Consider the following 20,826-nt stretch of genomic DNA (forward strand, 5'->3'; position numbering starts at 1 on the left):
TTTGCGGAGCTGTACAACTGAAAATGTTAAATGTTCACTATGCTCCACTACTTCTAATGTTTTGCATACCCACAATGAGAAATATAACAGAAAATATAAATACTGCTATAGCCACTCAGTGCCCTATTTTGCTATATAATATACAAAATATACTGAAAAGTAATACATTTTCTCTGTGCATTACAACTAAAGTATATGTGACAGACAAGATACAGTAAAATCAACATCCTAAGAAAAATAAGTAAATAGCTTTACTTTGCTATTGGTCAGTATCTGGGCACTGAGTGCATAAATTGCTTCTAACCAAAGTACAAACAAATGATTTTAAGAAAAAGTTAGTATTTTAAGGTTATTATTTTAAATAGCACTTCACTGCATCAAAGAATACAAGACTGTCTGCTTTGTTTCCTTTATTATGTTTCTGTTTCTGTTATGTTTCACTCAAAAGTGATTTCAAAACACCCCACAAGAAAACAGAGTCCCTAATGGTCATGAAAGCAAACAAACAAGTAAGAAAGCAGAGTATTTGTTGTGGGGAGGGAGTTAAGGAAGTTAGATCATGGGCAAGAAAAAGCCCAACACATAACATTTCACTAATAAGTTGATATACTTGAATTTCAGCAATGTGGCTTCAATCTGGAATTTATCTCCCTTGACATATTTTACCTTAAATATTTGAACAGTCATCGAGGATATAATGGAGATGACAAGCTCCTAGCTTGACATTCTAGTGAGAGGTCATCCTACTAGAAGACCAGTAAGAAAAATGCTTTTGCTTTGCAGATGGCTCATAGTCCCAGTTTTATACAGGAAATTTTGCCTTTACTAGGAATATGTTCTTATGCAATACCATTTAAATTAAACAGGAATGGAGAAATAATGCAAAAAGTATATGCAACATTAGTATCATAAAGTTCAGACTTACCACACAATACATTAAATATACAATAAATTGCTTTGGTTGAGCAATTTAGAGACTACTCCTGTTGCTTTCCTATTACAGATTACTATTTCCATATATAGCTGTTCTGTACTGAATTATTTGAATATGTTTATAATCTGCCTTCATTGTATTTGTTTTCCTAGAAGTGATTTGGTTTGGATTTGGATTTTAAATTTACAGCAAATTAAATCTCATTGTTTTGACTATGAATGCTTTAGATTGGTGACTGCAGAGTGGCAAGCATAAATAGGCTGAAGTGTGTTTGCAATATCTAAGGACATGACAGTGTACTTTGCCAGTGACTATCCTCTGTGAAATCTGTAGCTGGATGTTTCACACAAATCTAAAGGAAAAATAATCAGGAGACTGCCCAAATGTATGTACAAAAAATAAATGAGCATGACAAATAATATCTCTTCTTCACAGTGCCTAGTACATTTTGTGAATTTAGCCATTTCAGATGGAACATGCTGTGATAACCCTGTACCGATCCAGTAAACAGTAAAATTCCCAGCGGTCATAGGTAATTCTGTGACCAGGGTTTTCAAGTTACATATGCAGACAAATTAAGAATTTTGCCATTTTTACAGGGAATACAGGTAAAACCAAAAATTCAGATATGCACTAAATTACTTAGATATTGATAGTCCCAGGGACACACAGTTTTCAAGAAAATCTTGTATGTTTTAAGAGATGCTTCAAAAAGAAACATGGAAACTTAACTCTAACTGGCAAGTCATCTCATATAACAGCAGCATTTCCTTTAGAAAAGCTTTTCTAGACATTTAACTACATCTTGGATATAACTAATTGTTCAAGGCCTGCAGAGAGAAATCAGTCTCTAAAAAATAGCCCTCAATTTACATTTTCCCTCATACAACACCTTGACCATCAACATGCATTATGAATATGGCACTGCAGAGCTCTGTGTTTGATTATGTCCAAATTACAGCTTAAATATGTGACTTAAAATATTGTTCCTACTGTCATCTTTGTAAACTCCCCGTATTGTATGAAAATCTGATTAGCTTACTTTTTTTCCTTCATCCTTGTTAAATGTTCTGACAACTAGATCCCTTCTATTAAACTTGTTATTAAAACCACAGCCTCTGTGACACCTCTGAAATCCTACTGGTAAGCGGTCACAGATGTAACTACACATCTTTATTGCAGTTGAACTGGAATAAAGATATGTAACAGAGAGATGAATTTAGAATTTCGGATGCATTTTTTTTCTCAAAAATGTCCTCAATTCTTACTTAAAACCTTGCTTCTTAGTACTTCTGCAACATCTATCCACATGGCTGCAGTTCTGTGGAACAGACTATTCAGAGCGTGCCCAAGCGGCCAAGAAGGCCAACAGCATCCTGGCTTGTGTCAAAAACAGTATGGTGATCAGGACCAGGGAAGTGATTGTCCCTCTGTACTGGACACTGGTGAGGTTGCACTTTGAGTAACATGCTCAGGTTTGAGCCCTTCACTACAACAAGCATATTGACAAGCTGAAGCATGTCCAGAAATGGGCAACAAACCCGGTGAAGAGTCTAGAGAACAAGTCCTATGAAGAGAGGCTGAGAGAGCTGGGGTTGTTTAGCCTGGAGAAAAGGAGGCTGAGAGGAGACATGATCGTTCTCTACAACTACCTGAAAGGAGGCTGTGATATGGGGGGTGCTTATCAAGTGATAGGACAAGAGAAAATGGTCAAACTTGCACCAGAGGAAGTTTAGATTTGATACTAGGAAAAAATTCTTCACTGAAAGGGTTGTCAAGCATTGGAACAGACTGCCCAGGGAAGTGGTTGAGTCACATTCCTTGAAGGTACTACAAAGATCTGTAGATGTGGTACTTAGGGACATGGGTTAGTGGTGGATTTGGCAGTGTTAGGTTTACAGTTGGACTTGATGATCTTAAAGGTCTTTTCCAATCTAAATGATTCCATTACTTCATAGGAATAAAAGTGAAACACCTTCAGATAGAACTCTTTTTCTGGTATTGACAGTTTTTTCTGTTCATTTTCACGCAACTTGAAATTTAATTACATTTACTGGTTCTGTCTGGGGATAAAGTTAATTTCCTTCATAGTTGTCATAGGGTGCTATGTTTTAGACTGGTGAACAAAACAGTGCTGTTAACACGTGTTCTAGTTGTTGCTGAACAGTCTATCAAGGCCTTCTCTGTTTCTCACTTTGCCCTCTCAAGAAGGAGGGTAGGAGTGGGTAAGTAGGGAGAGGACAAAGAGTGATGAATGGGCTATTTCATCCCATATAATGTCATGCTGAACAATCAAGGTGGTGGGAGTGGGGATGGTGGTTTTTTTCAAAGTAGTCATTGCTTGAAGACTGGATGAGTATTGGTCTGGTGGGGGGAAGTGATGAGTAAGTGCCTTTGCATCACTGTTTCCCCTCCCTCACTTACTAAACCATCTCTATCTTGATCCACAGCTTTTCACCTCTCTGATTTTCTCCTCTGTCCTGCTGGGTAGGAGTGAGCAACAACTGGGCAGTGGCTTAGCTGCTGGTTGGGGTCAATCCACCACAATATGTCATATTAAGAAGCAGAGGCACTGACGCAAGTGCCTTGTGCACTAAGTCATAGCTCTCCAATCACAGAGAAGATCAGGAACTGACAAATACAATTAGATTTCTTAATTGTGGTTTATAATGCCCTAAAGCATCTTATGCACCCCTCAAATCCTGACCTTAAGCTATGTTTACAAAGATGGTTTTGTAAGCATAACATGCTATGACCTTTTTCTGCCACTACATTTGTGTCAAATGATGCATGATTAAAAGTAGTTTACAATATTCAAGCACAGATTACAGACATTAGAAAAACAGAACTACATTGTGGACATCAAGTATCATCATACCTACCTTACACTCCTTACCCTTTTCTTATGATGTCATACTGATACTTGGGCATGTTTAATGCACTAACTTCACTTTTTGCTGCATATTAGTGACTTCACTATGCACATCTAGACTTGTATCTCAGATACTTTGTTATGTTTTACTTGCTTATCTTTTTATCTTTTACCACTTTCAGATTACTTGCTTCTGTTTTCTTATTTATCATTGCCCCACCTTACATTCCTTCTTACTACATTGTGTGTGTTGTTTCTAAACCTGAACTTGATACTTGTGTTATCATTATACACAGCAAAGTCTTATTGTCTTCCCTTTCCTTCCTGCCTGCCTGCCTGCTTGCCTTCCTGCCTTCTTTTCTTCCTTCTTGCCTTCCTGACTGCCTTTCTTTCTCTGTCAACTTTCTTAGTTAACATCTTACATTGTATTGGAGAGTGGTACTATTTTTGCTAATTGCTTTTTTCTTTATAGTTTTAATAATGGAAGAAGCCTAAGCTTCTCCTTTCTTTAGAAGTGTTTTGGTTTCATGTGACTTCAAAGAAAATTAGAGGAATTCTCAAAAAATAATCAATCTACTTAAGAGAACAGTTAAAAAGCTAAAATATTGTATAAGAATGTTCCAAGACATATTGTCCCAATCACCTTCAGAGACATCTGTTAAAACTGAAGGTGAAGATGAATGCAGCTGTATTGAAAGACATGTTTGCTGGTTGGCACTGAAAAATCTTTGAATCTTCTCTGATTACAACATGAAAAAAGATTAGAAAGTGAGTAATCGTGACAAATGGTACACAATTATTCAAAAATGTGTTACCATAAACTAAAGAAACGTCTTCTAATTAGCTAAGATCTAAAAAGTGTATTGTTGACTGACACATTTACTGTAAAACAACTATTTTAACAGGGTAAAAGAATCATGTCTGGTAGGGAAGAAACTAATCAGTACTTTAACAAGTCCACTTTCAACAAAACAGAAAAATGAACCAACCCTAAAACTTTATACCAGTGACACTTATTAAAAATTTAAAAGATTTCCCCCCACTAAAAAAGAAGATATTCCAAACAAAATTACTTTTGTGGATAAATCAATAGAAAAACTACCAATTCAGAAGGAAGCTTTTCAAATAACCGCAGGAACTGGGATTAAAATAGTTTCATCACTCACACAGTTGTCAAATAATTTACAGAATTTCTAGTAGGATCTTTACTGCTGAGGCTATACGTTTTGCCTACTATGACAAGTCAAGGTAGCTTGTATGAGCCTTTTTCACAACTAAATAACTTCTCACAGCTTTGTGTTACCTTACCCTCTTTTACGTTAATTTGGAAATGTTTTGGAGTTTATGAAGTGACTACATAAAAGTTAAAATTTAGATTAATGTTAGAAGCAGAATATTTATTCATGAATAATTCTCTTCTTGAAATAAGAATACGTTATTCCAAATTCACAGTTGTAAAGTAAATTCAGCTCACACAAAACAAGGCATTTTTAGAGTTAAGAAAGCATACTTATGGTAGAAGCTCACCAGGAATGGACAGGCCCTTATGACAATAGTCTAAAAATCACAGCTCATCAACAAACTTTGCTCACAAAATTGTGTTACACTGCTTAATGCAATAAGAAATAAGCAATATTGTTTAGAAAACTTAAACTGAAGTCAGAAGGAAAAAACCCAACAACTGGAGTTGCCCAAGGTATTACTTCTAAGAGATAAGTGTTGTGAACCCCTACATTTTAGTTAGGCTTTCAGGGTTTTTTGCCTTTCCTTCTTAATTTCAACACCCTGTTAACCACTTAAAACACTGCTTAAACCCCTAGAAAAAGACTGCCCTTCTACCAGTCGCAGCATCATAGGTTTTAATAAGAAAATCCAAGAAAAGTAATCCCGTCCCCAAGATTAACGAACTGGCATCAGCTGGAACCCTGCATAATGGTTCACAAGACTAGCCTGCCCACTAGCTCACATTCATAGCCTCTTTTTGAAAACAATGAAGGGATCCTTTCCATTTTCTGTACCAATCAAAAACATGTTGTTCTGGATTTTCAAGGTTATGGAGTGTCAGTTTGTTGAGCATGCTTTTTCATAAATCAATCAATTATTTTGAACCATAGCCCAAAGAACAGAGGAAGTATCAAATGTATCCATTATTAAAGCAGAAATTTTAGACAGTGCATCACTGAGAAGACAAACTGGAACTCAATCAAAAAAAGTTCACTCTATTGACCTCAAAGATATTAACGTTTTACATTGCATTTTTGTAGCTCTAAGCACTTAATTTATTATCTGTTCAAAATGAGAGGAAAAAAATCTGTCAAGCAAATAAAGACAAGAGATTTGTAAGAAAAACTATCATATTCTTGTGCTTCAGGAAGACTGCACAAATAACTGGGAAGAAAATGAAAAAAATAAAACCACATTTTATATTATGAATCAATGAATGACTCATCTTTGCAGCTAAATGATAGAATTGCATACAAATGTCACATACAAGATACTACTGTGTTGTATCTTGACTTGCTTAGGTAGGTACTTCTAGAGGTTACCAAAACTGTGGAAAGTTTGCAAACATTATGTTACAAATCTACTATAAATAAAAACTCTGTGAGGTGAAGGTTAAGGTTCTGCAAATTACAAAGCAACAGTTCCTATTTTTTTATCCTACTTTACACTAGCCTGTTAGTATAAAATCTCTGGGGCAATATTACCCAAATCCCAAGCATTACTATTCAGTTGCTATTTAAATTAATGGAAACATTATTTGTGACTTAGTATGCCAGTAAGTTAATGACTTCTCTTAATGTCACAGTCTCAATAAAATGTATCACCCATCCTCCTAACCTCAAAAATGTTCATCAGAGCAGTAATTATATGTCAATGACATTTTTCTTACACATCAAAACACTTACTAAAAAAACACTTTTATTAAAGTAACATGTAAGACTTACACAGTATCTAAACAAAAAGTATCTATCAAAAGCACAAAGAAACCAAAATATGTCACACTCATCCAAAACAAAGAGAAAATGCTAATGTGCCCATCATGGGATGAACTAGGTTCATTATTTCTGCAGTGATAGTCTCAGTCACACCAATAATTAGAGAATCATGTCACCGAAACATAGAATGGTAAGGGATGAAAGGACCTTGAAAGACCATCTAAATCAACTCCCCTGATAAAGCAGGTTCATCTCGAACAGTTCACACAGGAATATGTCCAGGTGGGTTTTGAAAAGCCCCAGAGAAGAGTCTCCACAACATCCCTGAGCAGCCTGTTCCAGTGCTCTGTTACTCTTACAGTAAAGTAGTTTTGCCCTATGATTAAGTGGAACTTTTTATGTTCCAGCTTATGTCAATTGCCCCTTGTCCTGTCACTTAAGACAACAGAAAAAAGCGCTGCCCCATCCTCTTGGCATATACCTTTTAAATACTTGTGTTAATAAGATCTCCCCTCAGTCTTCTCTTTTCCAGGCTGATCAGTCCTGATTCCCACAGTCTTTCCTTCAGTCCCCTGATCATCTTGCTGGCCCTCCACTGGAGTCTCTCCAGAAGTTTCCCATCTCTCTTGAGAAAGGGAGTCCAGAACTGGACACAGGACTTTGGATGAGGCGTCACAGGGCAGAGTAGCATCCCAGAATGCCATTGGCCTTCTTGGCCATGAGGGCACATTGCTGGGTCATGTTTACTTTATGATCAACCAGCACTCACCAGGACCCTCTCCACAGAGATGCTCTTCTTATATATTATGCCATATTCTGAATTGTATTAGGACAGATATGTATCTCAGCACTGTGGACATAAACTAACATTTCTGATGTTTGTGAAAGATTTAGAAGGACAAAAGATTTATTGTTCTTCGCTACATCAGTAGGCATAATAAGAGTTATCAGCCAATCCCAAAAGCACTGTTTTACCTTATAGTTTGATAACAATGAAGTAATAAACACCATAATTGAACTTTTTCTTCAGAGACTGTATATAAAAGTGTTATAAAGTATCTCAATGTCATATTCTGTTAATTATGTGATCACTTCTAAGCTTAATCAATTTTCTTGTTACCTTTCTGTAAGGTACAGGATCCTGGAATAACTTAAAGATATTGTTTAGAAATACATTCAAATTCAGTTTTTAACTTCAGGATCATTAATAGTTTATAAGACAAAGTAATGTAACTTTTAAATATTTCAATAGCTTTATATAATTTTTCAGCATGTTCAAATAGCTAAACAAAAATATACATTTTAAATATTTGAATAAAGTTTGTCAGAGTGATACTAATTCTGAAAAATCACAAAACATCAATTTTAATCAGCAGTTCTGCATAACTCCCAGTGAGTGGAAGAAATAACTCTAATTTCAAAGAAGTCATTTGTCTTCTCTATTTATTTGGAGTTTTTTGTTTGCTCCTTCTTTCTACACCATTTCAGAAGTGCACCATTGCTATTAGGTCCTATTGCTCACAGTGGCCTTTTCTGGAATGTCAACCTAAGGCATTTTCCTTCATTCCACTGGGAGAAATGGGGGACCTTGTTTTTTGCATATCCAGTCATGTCTTGCTGTATGTGGCCAATATCTTTTCGTTTCCTTCATAAATGAGACATGCTTCTCCAAATCATATATTCTCTCACCTGTACAACCTCCCAAAAGGTTGCTCCAAAAGTTCTGTGTTACAGTGCACAGGAATTTTTATACTGTTTACAGTTTAGATTAATTCATCAACAGTTTATACAAATTTTCTTCCTGAGTTAACACTATATGCACACTTCTCTTAGCTACTTATATTTAATTGTATAAGTATAGTAATCATACTTACTTGGGAAACTCAGTAATAATTGATCCCAAGTACTTGTAGGTAAGTGCTGGCCTTTCTTAAAACACAGCAAAGGTCTTAAAACACCTAAAAACCTCGATGTGCTGCAAACCTATTAAGGGTACGTATGATGAATAAAAATATATGTTTTAATAGCTGTTTAATAGTTTTATATCAACTTTGAGCATAGGGGGCTTTGTGTTTGTATATAGCAGTTATTAATTTTGGAGTAAAAGAATTATTATTATATTGTATATTTTTATATTGTTATATTGTGGTTATTGTTATTGGAGTAACTAGGAATTGATATTTTTTGTGCTTTCCAAATGGCAGCCAGAAGTTCAATTCAATAAAGCCCATCAAAAAGCTAGAGCAAAAAATTCCTTGCTGTATTTTCTCATAATGTTTTATGACAAAATTTGCTTTGTGTATGATTTTTTAATGAAATAAAACTTTCAGAATTATGACTCAGATTGCATGAAAGTGCATACAAAGTGTAGAACACAGAAGTACTTGTAACAGTCTGAAATTATGTATACGAATACAAAGAACTGGAAAATCCTGAAAAAAAATAGTAATCCATAAAGTCGAAAACAGGCTGAGATTAAGAAATGTCACATTGCTTGAAACCCTGAGGGCAGACACACAGAAGGCATTTTACAAAAATGGATTCTTAATGTGTTGAGGAAAGACGATTTCTTCCTCCTTCTGGAGCTGATCACAAGAAATAACTAAAAATGAAGAGATTTTTTTACTGGGAAAAACAGTATTTTCTAAGCTTATTTTGGAGAAGGATGTAATTATATGCATCATGTACAAGAATTAAGATAATATCAGCTAATATAAAAATAAGTGATACATAGTACCCACAGTGATATCAGAACTAGAAGCTGATATAATAGGTGTTAAATGCTCCAGGATACTGTACCTTAACTTAAAAAATGCCTCTGATGGTCTTATGTGCATTAGCTGGGTGGAAGAAGACAGGTTTTGGAAGCATAGTTCCTCTTTCCCATACTCACCTGACCACACCATCTCCTAATACATCAGACAGCTCTAACACTCTGGGGCCCTATATGTAATGTTAAGTGCCTCTTGGAAATCTTTACTAACAGTATAGCGCATCCATGTAGGACATTAAACTGGAATAGTAAATTTTAATCTAGAATGGCCAGTGAAAAAACCCACAAAACTATTTAAATATTTTCTCTAAATGTTTAAGCTGGTTTAATGACATGAATAGTTTTATGTTTTCCTGATCCAGCTAACCTTATACCATTTTACCAGATTTGGCTGAAGTCCATATTATTTCTCTCTTAAATCATTAAAGTTTTGTTTCAAGTTATAAAATCAAAACCTATTTTTCCCTTTATTTCACAAATATTTAGTCATAACAAGTTCCTCCAGTGTAAGAGTTCTCAATATGGAACTTTATGATGTGTAACATTTAGAATCATATTTCAAGTAAGATAGTTTCTTAACACTCAGGAAAGCTAAAGAAGGGCATAATAACGTCTATTCACATTATTCTTGTGTCTGTTATTATTCCTACTTGCAAGACAGACTGCTCTAGTCCTGTGAATTACAATCTTTCTGACAAGTCTGTATTACAAGAATATTCACCAAGGTATAACAGCCATCCATTCACTTCCAGAAGGTTACAATGTTAAAGTCAAGACAATAAAAACAAAATGGTGAGTGACTTACCCCATTCAAAGGAAATGTTTTCCATCCTAGTTCTCCAACGGCAGCTGTAGTATCAAGTAACACAACTGAAAATGGAAAAAGAAATGGTATGTTTGTGGTATTGCTTGGATTAGATATATAAAATATAGTTAAGTATTAAAGTGGTATGAATTGAACTAGCCATATTAGCAAGGTATATCGGCTTAAAATTATTAAAGCAATTAAAACATCAGAGTACAAATAAAACCAGAATCTAAACATTTAGGCTTTCATGGCTTCCATTTCAATATCAAATATCTCAGAAGATATAACTTATACTTTAAACTTAAATTCTTTGCAGAGATCATTGCCAAATTGCAATATGCTACTGATGCTTAATCATGAAAAGGTGCCTGAATAAGCATGCCCACTTCTACAATCTCTTGCCTGGAAGTCTATAAAGTCTACAAGTTGACTTAAGCATTAAAGTAGATAAAACAAAGAAAAATAGAGTTTAAAAATTAAGATTAAAAACCCTTTGAACTTCACATAAATAAAAGTTATACAATTTACAAATTGCATCATTCAGAAAGAACATAGAAAGACTAACAACTTTAAAGTTGATATTTTAGCAGGAACATCATGGTACTGAAAGCTGTGATCTATATTTTGCATCACTTCTGTCATATTCATTTTATATGACAGAATGTACATTACTGTATTACAGAGTATTATTTTAATGTATTAAATTATCACTTTTCTCCTCCTTTAACTAATAATGAAAAAATTATACAGGACACAGTTCACAGAGATAAGGAAGCTGATTGCAAACTAAAGTAAATATTTAGCACATAAGACCGTTTACCTACATGTACTACTGCCCTCTAATGGAATTGTTTCATCTAACCCTGTAAGAAATGCAAATTGGGATTTAAACATAAAATTAAGTATTGTGTAGGGTAATTTATTTTAATTATGAAGTTGGTGTGCTTTGAACACTCAGTTTGTCCTTATAGCCCACAAATTCCAGTTCCTCTTTGGATGGTTAAATGATGGAGAAAAATGAAGCTATTAGTTTGGAACATGACACCACTATCCATAGATTTGGGGGTTTTATATTGTTGCACACTATCTTTCACCTCTTATCTGTCTAAATAATCGATATACAGCTATCTATAATGTGTTTCTATAGAGCCATAGAGCAGTCACAGCCGAAACCACTTTATGGGTTTTTTTTGCTTTATCGAAAAGGCACGTTGGCATGGGAAGTGTATGAACACGTCAGCTTATTAGACGAAACTTGACCTAGCATCTTGCTTTGTCTTTTTTATGAGTTACAGTTAGAGTTCCTCTATATCTGAATATATGTTGACTTTTAACCTGAAACTGAAATAGTCTTATCAGTAAATTTAGTCAGATAACGAGCCCAACATTAACCAAATAGAGGTTTAATGATTTATTTAAAGAAACTAATGACATTTTTAAAAGGATGGTCAATAAAGGGATGTATTCTGCTCTTCACTTCTTCATTACTTCACCAGTTTATGAAGCTTTGAAGATGAATTAAACTTTTTTACATTTATTTAAAAATAATGGAATCATTATCCCCACTGAGATCATTGCTGCCTTTTGCTTACTTAAAATGCTGTGATTTACAGCTATCATAGTATTTTCTATTTGTATCAGGCAAAAGTGTCTTTCCATTTGGAAATTGTGTGATGCTGTAACATGCAGTTTCCTTTGTAAAACTTAAAATTTTAATGTATTGGTGATGTCCTTTTCAAAGAGAAGACCAAATGGGAATATTTCAGTTCATCTTAGGAGTTTGGTTTACATTCTCCATCTCTCCTCTCTCCACCCACATCTCCAGCATGGTCCACAGGGATTGTTTGTAATTATACTTATTTTTCAGCTGAGGTTGTATCTGGCTACTTACCAAGTGCTATACTGATGATACTTTAATTCTTTAATACAGAATTAAGTAAATAGTAAAATCAAAACATTAAATGCTACTGCTAAACCTACGGATCTATAGGCAGAAATGAATGCTTTCTACAAATAGCATCAGGGATGAAGTGTCTTTTCAGTTTTACAAGTTTTCAGTAGCAGGACCATGATTTAATAAAGATCATTCAGGTATTCAAAACTAACACTTCCATGGAACAAGCCTCAAAATACAGGAAAAAAACCTAATTCATTTCTTCAGTGGAGTCTCAATTAATTAATTCCTTGCCTGACTTAATCAAGTACTACTTGAAAGCTCAAAGCTATATATCAAAAAAATTAAAAACTATAATAAATTCATGACTGAAAGTATGATAGGTTTAAATTTAGTTGAATCATAATCTAGTAAAATTTCTTGTATACATTTTCCAAATGATCCTTATCAAATAACTTCATTTTGTCAAAATATACCTTTTAATACATTTTACATTTCAAACCTCTTGTATACTCATATCCACTCACCTATAAGCCACCAAATCTATTAGAATCTCAAACTGGAAAATTCAAATGACCAAACAACTACCAGTCAAAATTATCTTTAGAGTTAGAAATTAAAATATTGAAACGTAAAAGACTGTCCTTTCAACAGTACTTATATTACAAGGTGTAAAATAATTAGCAAACAATCAAATATGTGCAAATACTGGCAGATCACATTATGTTTACAGCAAAGAAATACAAACCCCAGCAAAGCGGTGATATCAACAGGGCTAGCTATACAAGACATGGATAAAGTAATAAAATCCTTGCACACTTCAGTGATTTGGAGATATCTACATGAAAGACTTCAGTGTGGGACAGAGATACCCAAGCTATCTTTAAATGAGGTAATTAAGAAGCAGTCTAACCCCAGCAGCACAGACCTGATGGCAGACAAATTTGCACTGCCAAGAAGCTTCCAATTTGCAGTTCCTTCGCAGAAAATTCATTCTGCCAAAAAAATCCAGACTAAGAAGAATGCCCACCTGTAAGCACTTGAATTACATACTGCAATGAACGCTTCTCTTTTGACTGCAGAATACTGAAAGTTTCAAAATAACTAGAAATTCTCATGTAATGAGACGAAAAAGAGACCATGGATACTACATGTATGATGCTTAAAATGAGAAAAAATTAAAAACAAATTAAGGAAAGAAGTAATTTATTGACTCTTATCCCTATGTTTACTTATTTATACTCTTTTCTATGCCCTAAAATTCCTCATTTCTCTTCAATGAGACTTCATGCAAAGTGGCCATCATGGACAAGCCATTAGCCTCCAGCATATGCAAAAGAGTGTGTCTGGAACTACTGCAGTTAATATTTATGAAAAAAAGCTACAAATAAATTGGTTTCAACTAGGCAACATTATTGACATTTCTGAAATTCAACCTCCCCTTGTAGCAGCCAGGTTTTTGAGGTGACAGAGTATGAAAATTGAAGAGTGGAAAAGAGTGAAAAGGGGTAACACTGTCATTACAAAGTCACGTCACAATTCAAAATGAGCTCAAAATTTATTTGCATAAAAATAACATAGGTTTTGCACTTGCATGTCCTTCCTTAAATATCTGAGTTGGATACTGTCACTTGCCCAGCAATAACATACAGACTTAAACATACAGCTGTAAACTAAATATTTTAGTTAACTGCACAGTTCAACTTTTTACAAGCATTTAGCTTTGTTTTCCAAGACATACTTTAAGGGATATTACATTATTATAACTCACTATGCCATATTGAGCTTGTTTCTTTTTCTTTTTCTTTTTCTTTTTTTTGACATATCTTACACTGCTATTATTAGACTTTACAACTGAAATTAATCTTTTCAGAGGTTTTACTTATTCCTGAGGGAACTGTTGTATTTAAAATTACAATGAGCAGAGCTCTGAAGACTGATAGTGCAGAATTTTAATTCTAATTCCAAAATATTCTTTTGAAGATGAACTCTACATTCTCATCTGTACCACCAAGGAAAAAGCCTTCCAAACATTCATTTCATCAATTTATTTTCTCCTCTTCTTACTTTACATAACTCCAGACAGTCTGACCTTACACTTTTAAATGAATAAAAGGTTTTGGCCAACTTCACGGAATCGTAGTCCAACATTAGACTAGACTATCAGATCTCCCAGCTTAATTTCCTGCTTATTGTAGATTAATGCATTTCACTGTGATCTCTATAATGAATAACCCAAAGATTTGCAAGGAGGATAGAATATTAACAGACATTAATTTCTTAAGGCGATACTAGTAACTTAGGGAACTCCAGAAAAACAACAGTGGGGAAAAAATCCTAAGAAGAAAAAGCCAAAACTCAGAAGACAACTTGGCAAGACAGTAGACCAGCTCACTCCAACACGTCCCACCCAGATGACAACTGATGGGCCAGCAGAGACTTGCCAGGTGCCTGCATTGGGAGTGGAGAGCATTTGCTGCATAGCCTGGCAGCACATTTGCCCTATCTGTCTGTTCTGTGGCTTAGCCAGCAAAAACATGCCATGCGTTCAACAGCTACAGATGTCCTGTGTGCAGAATCTCTCACCTGCATTGACTAAAAGATGCCTAAATCAAGATGGAAAGTTTTGGTATCTTCCAGAAGAGTAGGCAGTCATTACAATGACTGTTACAAATGACACCTAGAAACAGGAAAAAGTGGCACTTTTTTGTTTCTCTGAGAACTTATTTATTGAGCACAATTAGTTTATAAGACAAATAGACTGAACTTCTCAAGTCTCCAAATTCCACCCCTCAAGAGTGACTGAAGTGTCTTCACTTTTTTTAAGGTTTTATGGTCTTTTTCTTTTCTTAAAATGGAATCACCTGCAGTATTCTGGAATCATTCCTTCTAACAATATTTGTAAGCTAAAGAATCCTGCCTATTTTTATATCCTGTTTATATATCCAAGGGCACATTAGCCTATTTTATACTGTAACATTGTACTGATAGGTAGTCATTAGTCTACTAAAATCGCTGACCTTTACAGAATCACCTCTTCATTATTATTTTTCAGTTTGGGTTGCATTTTCATTCTTCACTGTACAAAGACCCATTTTTTAAAATAAACCAAATTTTACTTTAAAGGACTAACCTTTACTAAATGATAAAGGCTGTTCTATGTCTGCACATCCTCTTTCTTTCTTTATTCACTATTCTTTTGTCAGCTATGAACTGCAAAAAATTATTTAAATGCTTGGGTTTTTTGACCAGGCCTCTTTTCCATAAAACAAATGAACTTGCATTCATTATATACATATCAACTGAATCTTTTTCTAGCATTTCCATTATTTGCATGCACCAGCTATCTGATTTAGGCAAAATTCATGAGCTGAGTAATAAATGATGAGAAGTACCTGTCTTGATTGCAGTTCTGTAATAGAAGTCATATATAGAAGTATATAGGAGTCATACCAAATCATATAGTAAACAAAGTATCAACAATGCTGTTTGACTGAGATAAATAGGATTATAGCCAGTAAAATACATGGAGTAAGCTTTTCCCTCTCTTCAGCATTTGTAAGCCTTTGCAGTGGTGTTGTGTAGAGTTTTCAGTGCCCTATTTCCAAAAATACCTGAATCAGTTGCAAAGATACCACAGCAGAGCAACGGGAATGATGAGGTCTCTAGAAAGGCTGTACTCTGGAAGGTGTGAGTACACTGGAGTCATTTACCTCTTGGAGGTTAAATCAGAAGGACTACACACTAAGAGTCTAGTGTGTAAAAGGCTGTTTAAGGCAGAAGAGAGTAATCTTTTCTTTATGTTGATGGCCAAAAAGGAAGGGGAGATTTAAATTACAGTAAAAAGAAGTTTTTGTTAGACTTCATGAAAATCCTTACTACCCCTACAGTTGTAAAGAAGAGGAATAGTTGTGACTAATTGGGAAGCTGGGGAATCTTCACTACAGGAGGCTTTTAGGACACCTTAAACACTGTCAGACCTGATTTCTACATAATCTCATGTTGCCTTGGGGCAGAGAAGGGAAGCTAAATGACTTCTCAAATCCTCTCCTACGCTATGATTTCTATAAAAATCCAGTTACCTGGTTAATGGTGCTTCCCTTTTCTTTTCAAACCAGTACTCTAACACCTATGCTCTTCCAATATTCTTGAACTCCCTGAGTCCCCAAACTCATTAAATTTACCATCAGTAGGCCAGAGATTACCTCAGCCAATTCTTTCAGGACTCTTGGAATAGAACTATTTACGCCAGATGGGGAGTACCTCATATTCTTCATGTTATGTGAATAAATTACTAATTTCTAATTTTCTCAATTCTGAACACTTTATTTCCTGCATCTTTCTAAAAATAGTTAAATACCATTCACAGAAACATTTTTATTCATAACACAATAGACAAACTCCCATTATTGTGTTGTATGACTTGGGCTTTTATCTAACATACCTTGATTCTATTTCCAGTTTTCTACACTTCATGTTTTCTAACATGTATTGATTTCCATATGTAACCTCTCTTTTCCATAAATTATCACAAATGGTTATATTTCTAGTTCCTGCTTTCATGTTTAATGTAGGTTGAACTGTTATCCTAAAGTGTTCTTTGTTAATTGATCAATGATTTCCCAATCAAGAATTTTTAAAAGGAATTTCCACATCCACCTTTTTCTAGTTCAAATTTGGACACATACACAAACACATAATTAGAATTCTCTAATGAAAACTACTCAGAATATTTTTTCAGGTACAAAACTCAACATTTCATTCATTCTCTGTCCTAGTAAGTCTGCAACATTATTACATTTGCTACAGTATTTTTTATGTTGGATAACTGCCTGTCTTTAACTTGGCAGTGTTTTACTCCTAGTTACATGAGGTGTCCAGTGAGAAACTTCAAAAACTGATTCCCCCACAGCACCATTTTTATTTCCATACATTACATATAGATGCTTAAGTAATAACTTACTCTATTTTGTAATTTGATTCACTTAATCTGTTTCTGTCCCACTGTTTCCAACTACTAACTGGATACATATAATATCAATTCCTGTGGCTCTGAGCTAATAAGATTAAAACAAGCAGTGGTTCTTTTGCATTAAATGCCACTACCTACCTTTTCTATTCAATCATTTTTCCTAATGAATCTTGTTACTTATTTCTTGGCAAAATAATTTTTTAAATGAAATTAAAATTTATGCTCTTTGCTGTATCATTTTCTGCTTTCCTACACTTGCATTGTGCTCCTGCTATTTCAGAGCCAATACAATTATCCTTTCCATACCTTACATGCAAACATGCTTGTTCTCCTGAGAGTGGAAGGCTGCTTTAATCCTACTGCTCCATCTCTCACTGGAATGTAAGCCAACATTTTCATACCAAAAGCTCCAGTTTTAAATTATCCTTTTTCACATTGCCTTTCTTCCATTTTCACTTCAAAAATCAACACAAATTCCATTATTCTAATGTTATATTACTCTTAGCATTGCCAACCTTTGCAGACTCCTCAGTTAGATCACAGTAACTTTACTGGATTAAGTGTTAAATATTAAAAATGAGATGAAGCTGTTATGTATTCTACTTTTGTGCTTTTTAGTGGAAGACTTTATTGAATTTGGATTATGAAATGCATATTTTATGTGACTGGACCACATAAATAAGCAAGATAAGTAAACCAAAGCTATACCTCATTCTTGCTACCTAAAATCATAAGACTACATACTGAGAAATCTAATGTATTTAATTATTTAAAATGAAAGGGTAATTCTTGTACCTACTGAGAGAACTGATGGGGGCAGATGCATCTGATTTCAGCTCTATCTTCAGTACCATTATTTCTTATACTATCAAGCCCCTGAAGTTAGTGAAATTGAAGCAGCAATTAATGGAACCTCAGAATGATACCGTATTTCATTTGAACAATTAAGTGGATAAGATATATTGAAGACCAAATCTTCTTCAATATTTGGTCTTCAATATGTCATAACAATTAACTTTTCTAAGCTTAGGTGTTCCTTTCTGTTTGTAATTCATTTGCCAATTTTTTTTCAACTCTATATATTTTTAATCAGTTGGAGTTTATGAAGGTAGAAGGAAGAAATAAGCCACTTGTTTCATAACAATTGGATTTTTATATTCATTAATAATACTATGCAATTGATCCATGATCGTGTCATCACATTACTTCAGAAAAAGAAGTCATGAACATCACATGCAATTCTACCTGTAGCACCATTAGATGAACATACACATGAACATTTAACTTAATTTGCATTAAAAAAAATGCAATTTTACAATTAGTTCCAAACATCAAGGCATGTAGCCATGGTAGGATGAAAAAAGTCACATTCTAAACAAATAACCTAGTGTTCCTTTCAGTACCTCCAAAGTATCTATAAAAAAGTGAAATCTGAATTTAACCCAGCAATACTTGACACTCAAAATGCTAATTAATTTTGTGACTTTTACAGCACCAAGGGATTAAGGAATTTGTCTTTTACCAGCATCTTCTAAGGCTTTATAAATAATCTACTTCATGGCTATTTTTTTTTTTTAATCTAGAAATTACTGTTGAAATTTTAACTGTAAATTTGGACAGTCATAAAAGTCTGCCATTTTGGAGAAAGATTTTGTCTTTATTATTCAAGGAACAAGACATTAGTCCTTACATGTGATTTCAATAACAAAAAAGACCATCATTAGAACATATAGTCAGTTAGTTGCCTATTGCATTTACTGTGGCTTATTTTTAGTATTGTTAACACCTACGTTTCTGAAAGCAGAACAGTGGAATTTTAAAAAGTAACAAGTCTGTGGCTACAAGTTGTCAAACTTTAGATTAACTTTAGAATTTAAAGTATTCAATAACAAGTATTTCTTATTTTAACTGGAACATTTTTGTTTCCTTCCTAATGCTGCTTTCTTGTAGAATAAGCAATTGTAATACCTTAAACACCTGTTGAAATGGTCTCATAAGCAATTACTATAATTTACAATTTAAAACCTCTACACAGCCCATTAAACACACCTGTATCTTGTCATACTGCTACTTTAAATTATATGACTGATACTTATATTTTTTTTTTTACTTTAGGATCATTAAATATTTAAAATACTGGACAAATTTAAACATCTATCTATTTTATACAGTTGGAGCTTAAAACATAGTAAAATAAAAAAACTGTGAAGGACAAACTTATTTTCAGGACCTAAGAGTTCTTGTTCCCAAAAGAACTAATCACAGAATTTATTTTCTGGTTTTCTCCATTATTTTTGTGGGGTGTTGTTAATAGCATTAAAATTACTTAGAATAGTGCTAAAATACTTAATGAAAAAAACCCAAACCAATCAAACCAACAGACAAATGAAGAAAACAGAAACAATTGGTTAATTCTGAAAAATTCAATTATGCCTAGATGCTTTTCTTTAAATGATTTTTTTTTCTCGTTAGGAATCATGTAACAGGCTGAGTTCACTCCTGAAGTAGTATCAGCACAATTAAAATAGAGACTATTTGGCGAACTGTTAGCATTTACAATTATTTAAGCAAAAGTAGGAAATATTTGTAGCTGCTTTCTGTACAAAACATCTTGTGATACATATTTCTCTGGTGTACAAAAAAGAATAATCAAGTGGAAGAAGGAAAGTGAAATAACCTTCATTGCCATTTAACAATGGAAATGAGAAAAGTCTTTGAAAGATGAACTACAAGAGGAGCTCTTTATTATGGCCTGAAACTAGAGATTCTTTTATCTCCACCGTGATGCAACCATCCACGTTTCTTCTGCACATACATATTTGATCACTCTGATGGTGAAGATCTATCTAAAGCAACTGTTGCAGTTTAACCTCAACTAGCAACAAAGCACCGCAGAACTGCTTGTTCATTCCTTCCCTCACCCGCTGTGATGGGGAAGAGAATTGGAAAGGAAAAAAAGTAAAACTCCTGGGTTGAAATAAGAAGTTTAATAACTGAAATAAAATAAAATACAATATAATTATCATTAATTACAATAATAGTAATAGAAAGGAAAATAACAAATCCCAATATAACAAATAAAACACAAGAAAAAGACAAGGGCTGCTCAGTGCAGTTGCTCTCCCCGGCTGAGCGATGCCCCAGCAGAGATCTGTCCCTCCTGGCCAACTAGCCCCAGTTTTTGTATTGGGCATGACCTCCTATGGGATGGAATAGCCCTGGAGCTAGTTTGGGTCAGCTGTCCTGGCCATGCTCCCTCCCAGATTCTTGGGCAGCTCCTGACTGGCAGAGCACTGGAAACAGAAAAGTCCTTCACTTAGGATGAGCGCTACTTATAAACAACTAAAACACCACTGTGTTATCAATGTTATTCTAATACTAAATCCGAAACACAGCACTGTACCAGTTACTAGGAAGAAAACTACCTCTGTCCTGGTCAAAACCAGGACAGCAACTTACAAAAAGACTGAAGTTTTTAAAGGATTATTCTACTAGGATAACACATTGGCTTTCTTTTTCAGTATCAAAGCACTGCTTTATCACACAAATTTAATCTCTATTCCTAATACAGATAAATATTCCAAAAAAAAAAAGATAAATTAAACAATTTACCAGTCACAGGAATATAATGCCA

General features: G+C 34.3%; 1 protein-coding gene across 1 annotated transcript in view; it reads right to left on the reverse strand.

The window, feature by feature from the left end:
• Window positions 1–20,826, reverse strand: part of EPHA6 (EPH receptor A6) — a 497,763-nt gene that overhangs the window by 449,894 nt on the left and 27,043 nt on the right. The window contains exon 2 of the mRNA XM_062003218.1: window positions 10,324–10,388. Coding sequence (XP_061859202.1) covers window positions 10,324–10,388 — 65 coding nt within the window. The remainder of the gene's footprint in view (window positions 1–10,323; window positions 10,389–20,826) is intronic.

Source organism: Colius striatus, chromosome 1 (assembly GCF_028858725.1).
Source record: "Colius striatus isolate bColStr4 chromosome 1, bColStr4.1.hap1, whole genome shotgun sequence".
Lineage (NCBI taxonomy): Eukaryota > Metazoa > Chordata > Aves > Coliiformes > Coliidae > Colius > Colius striatus.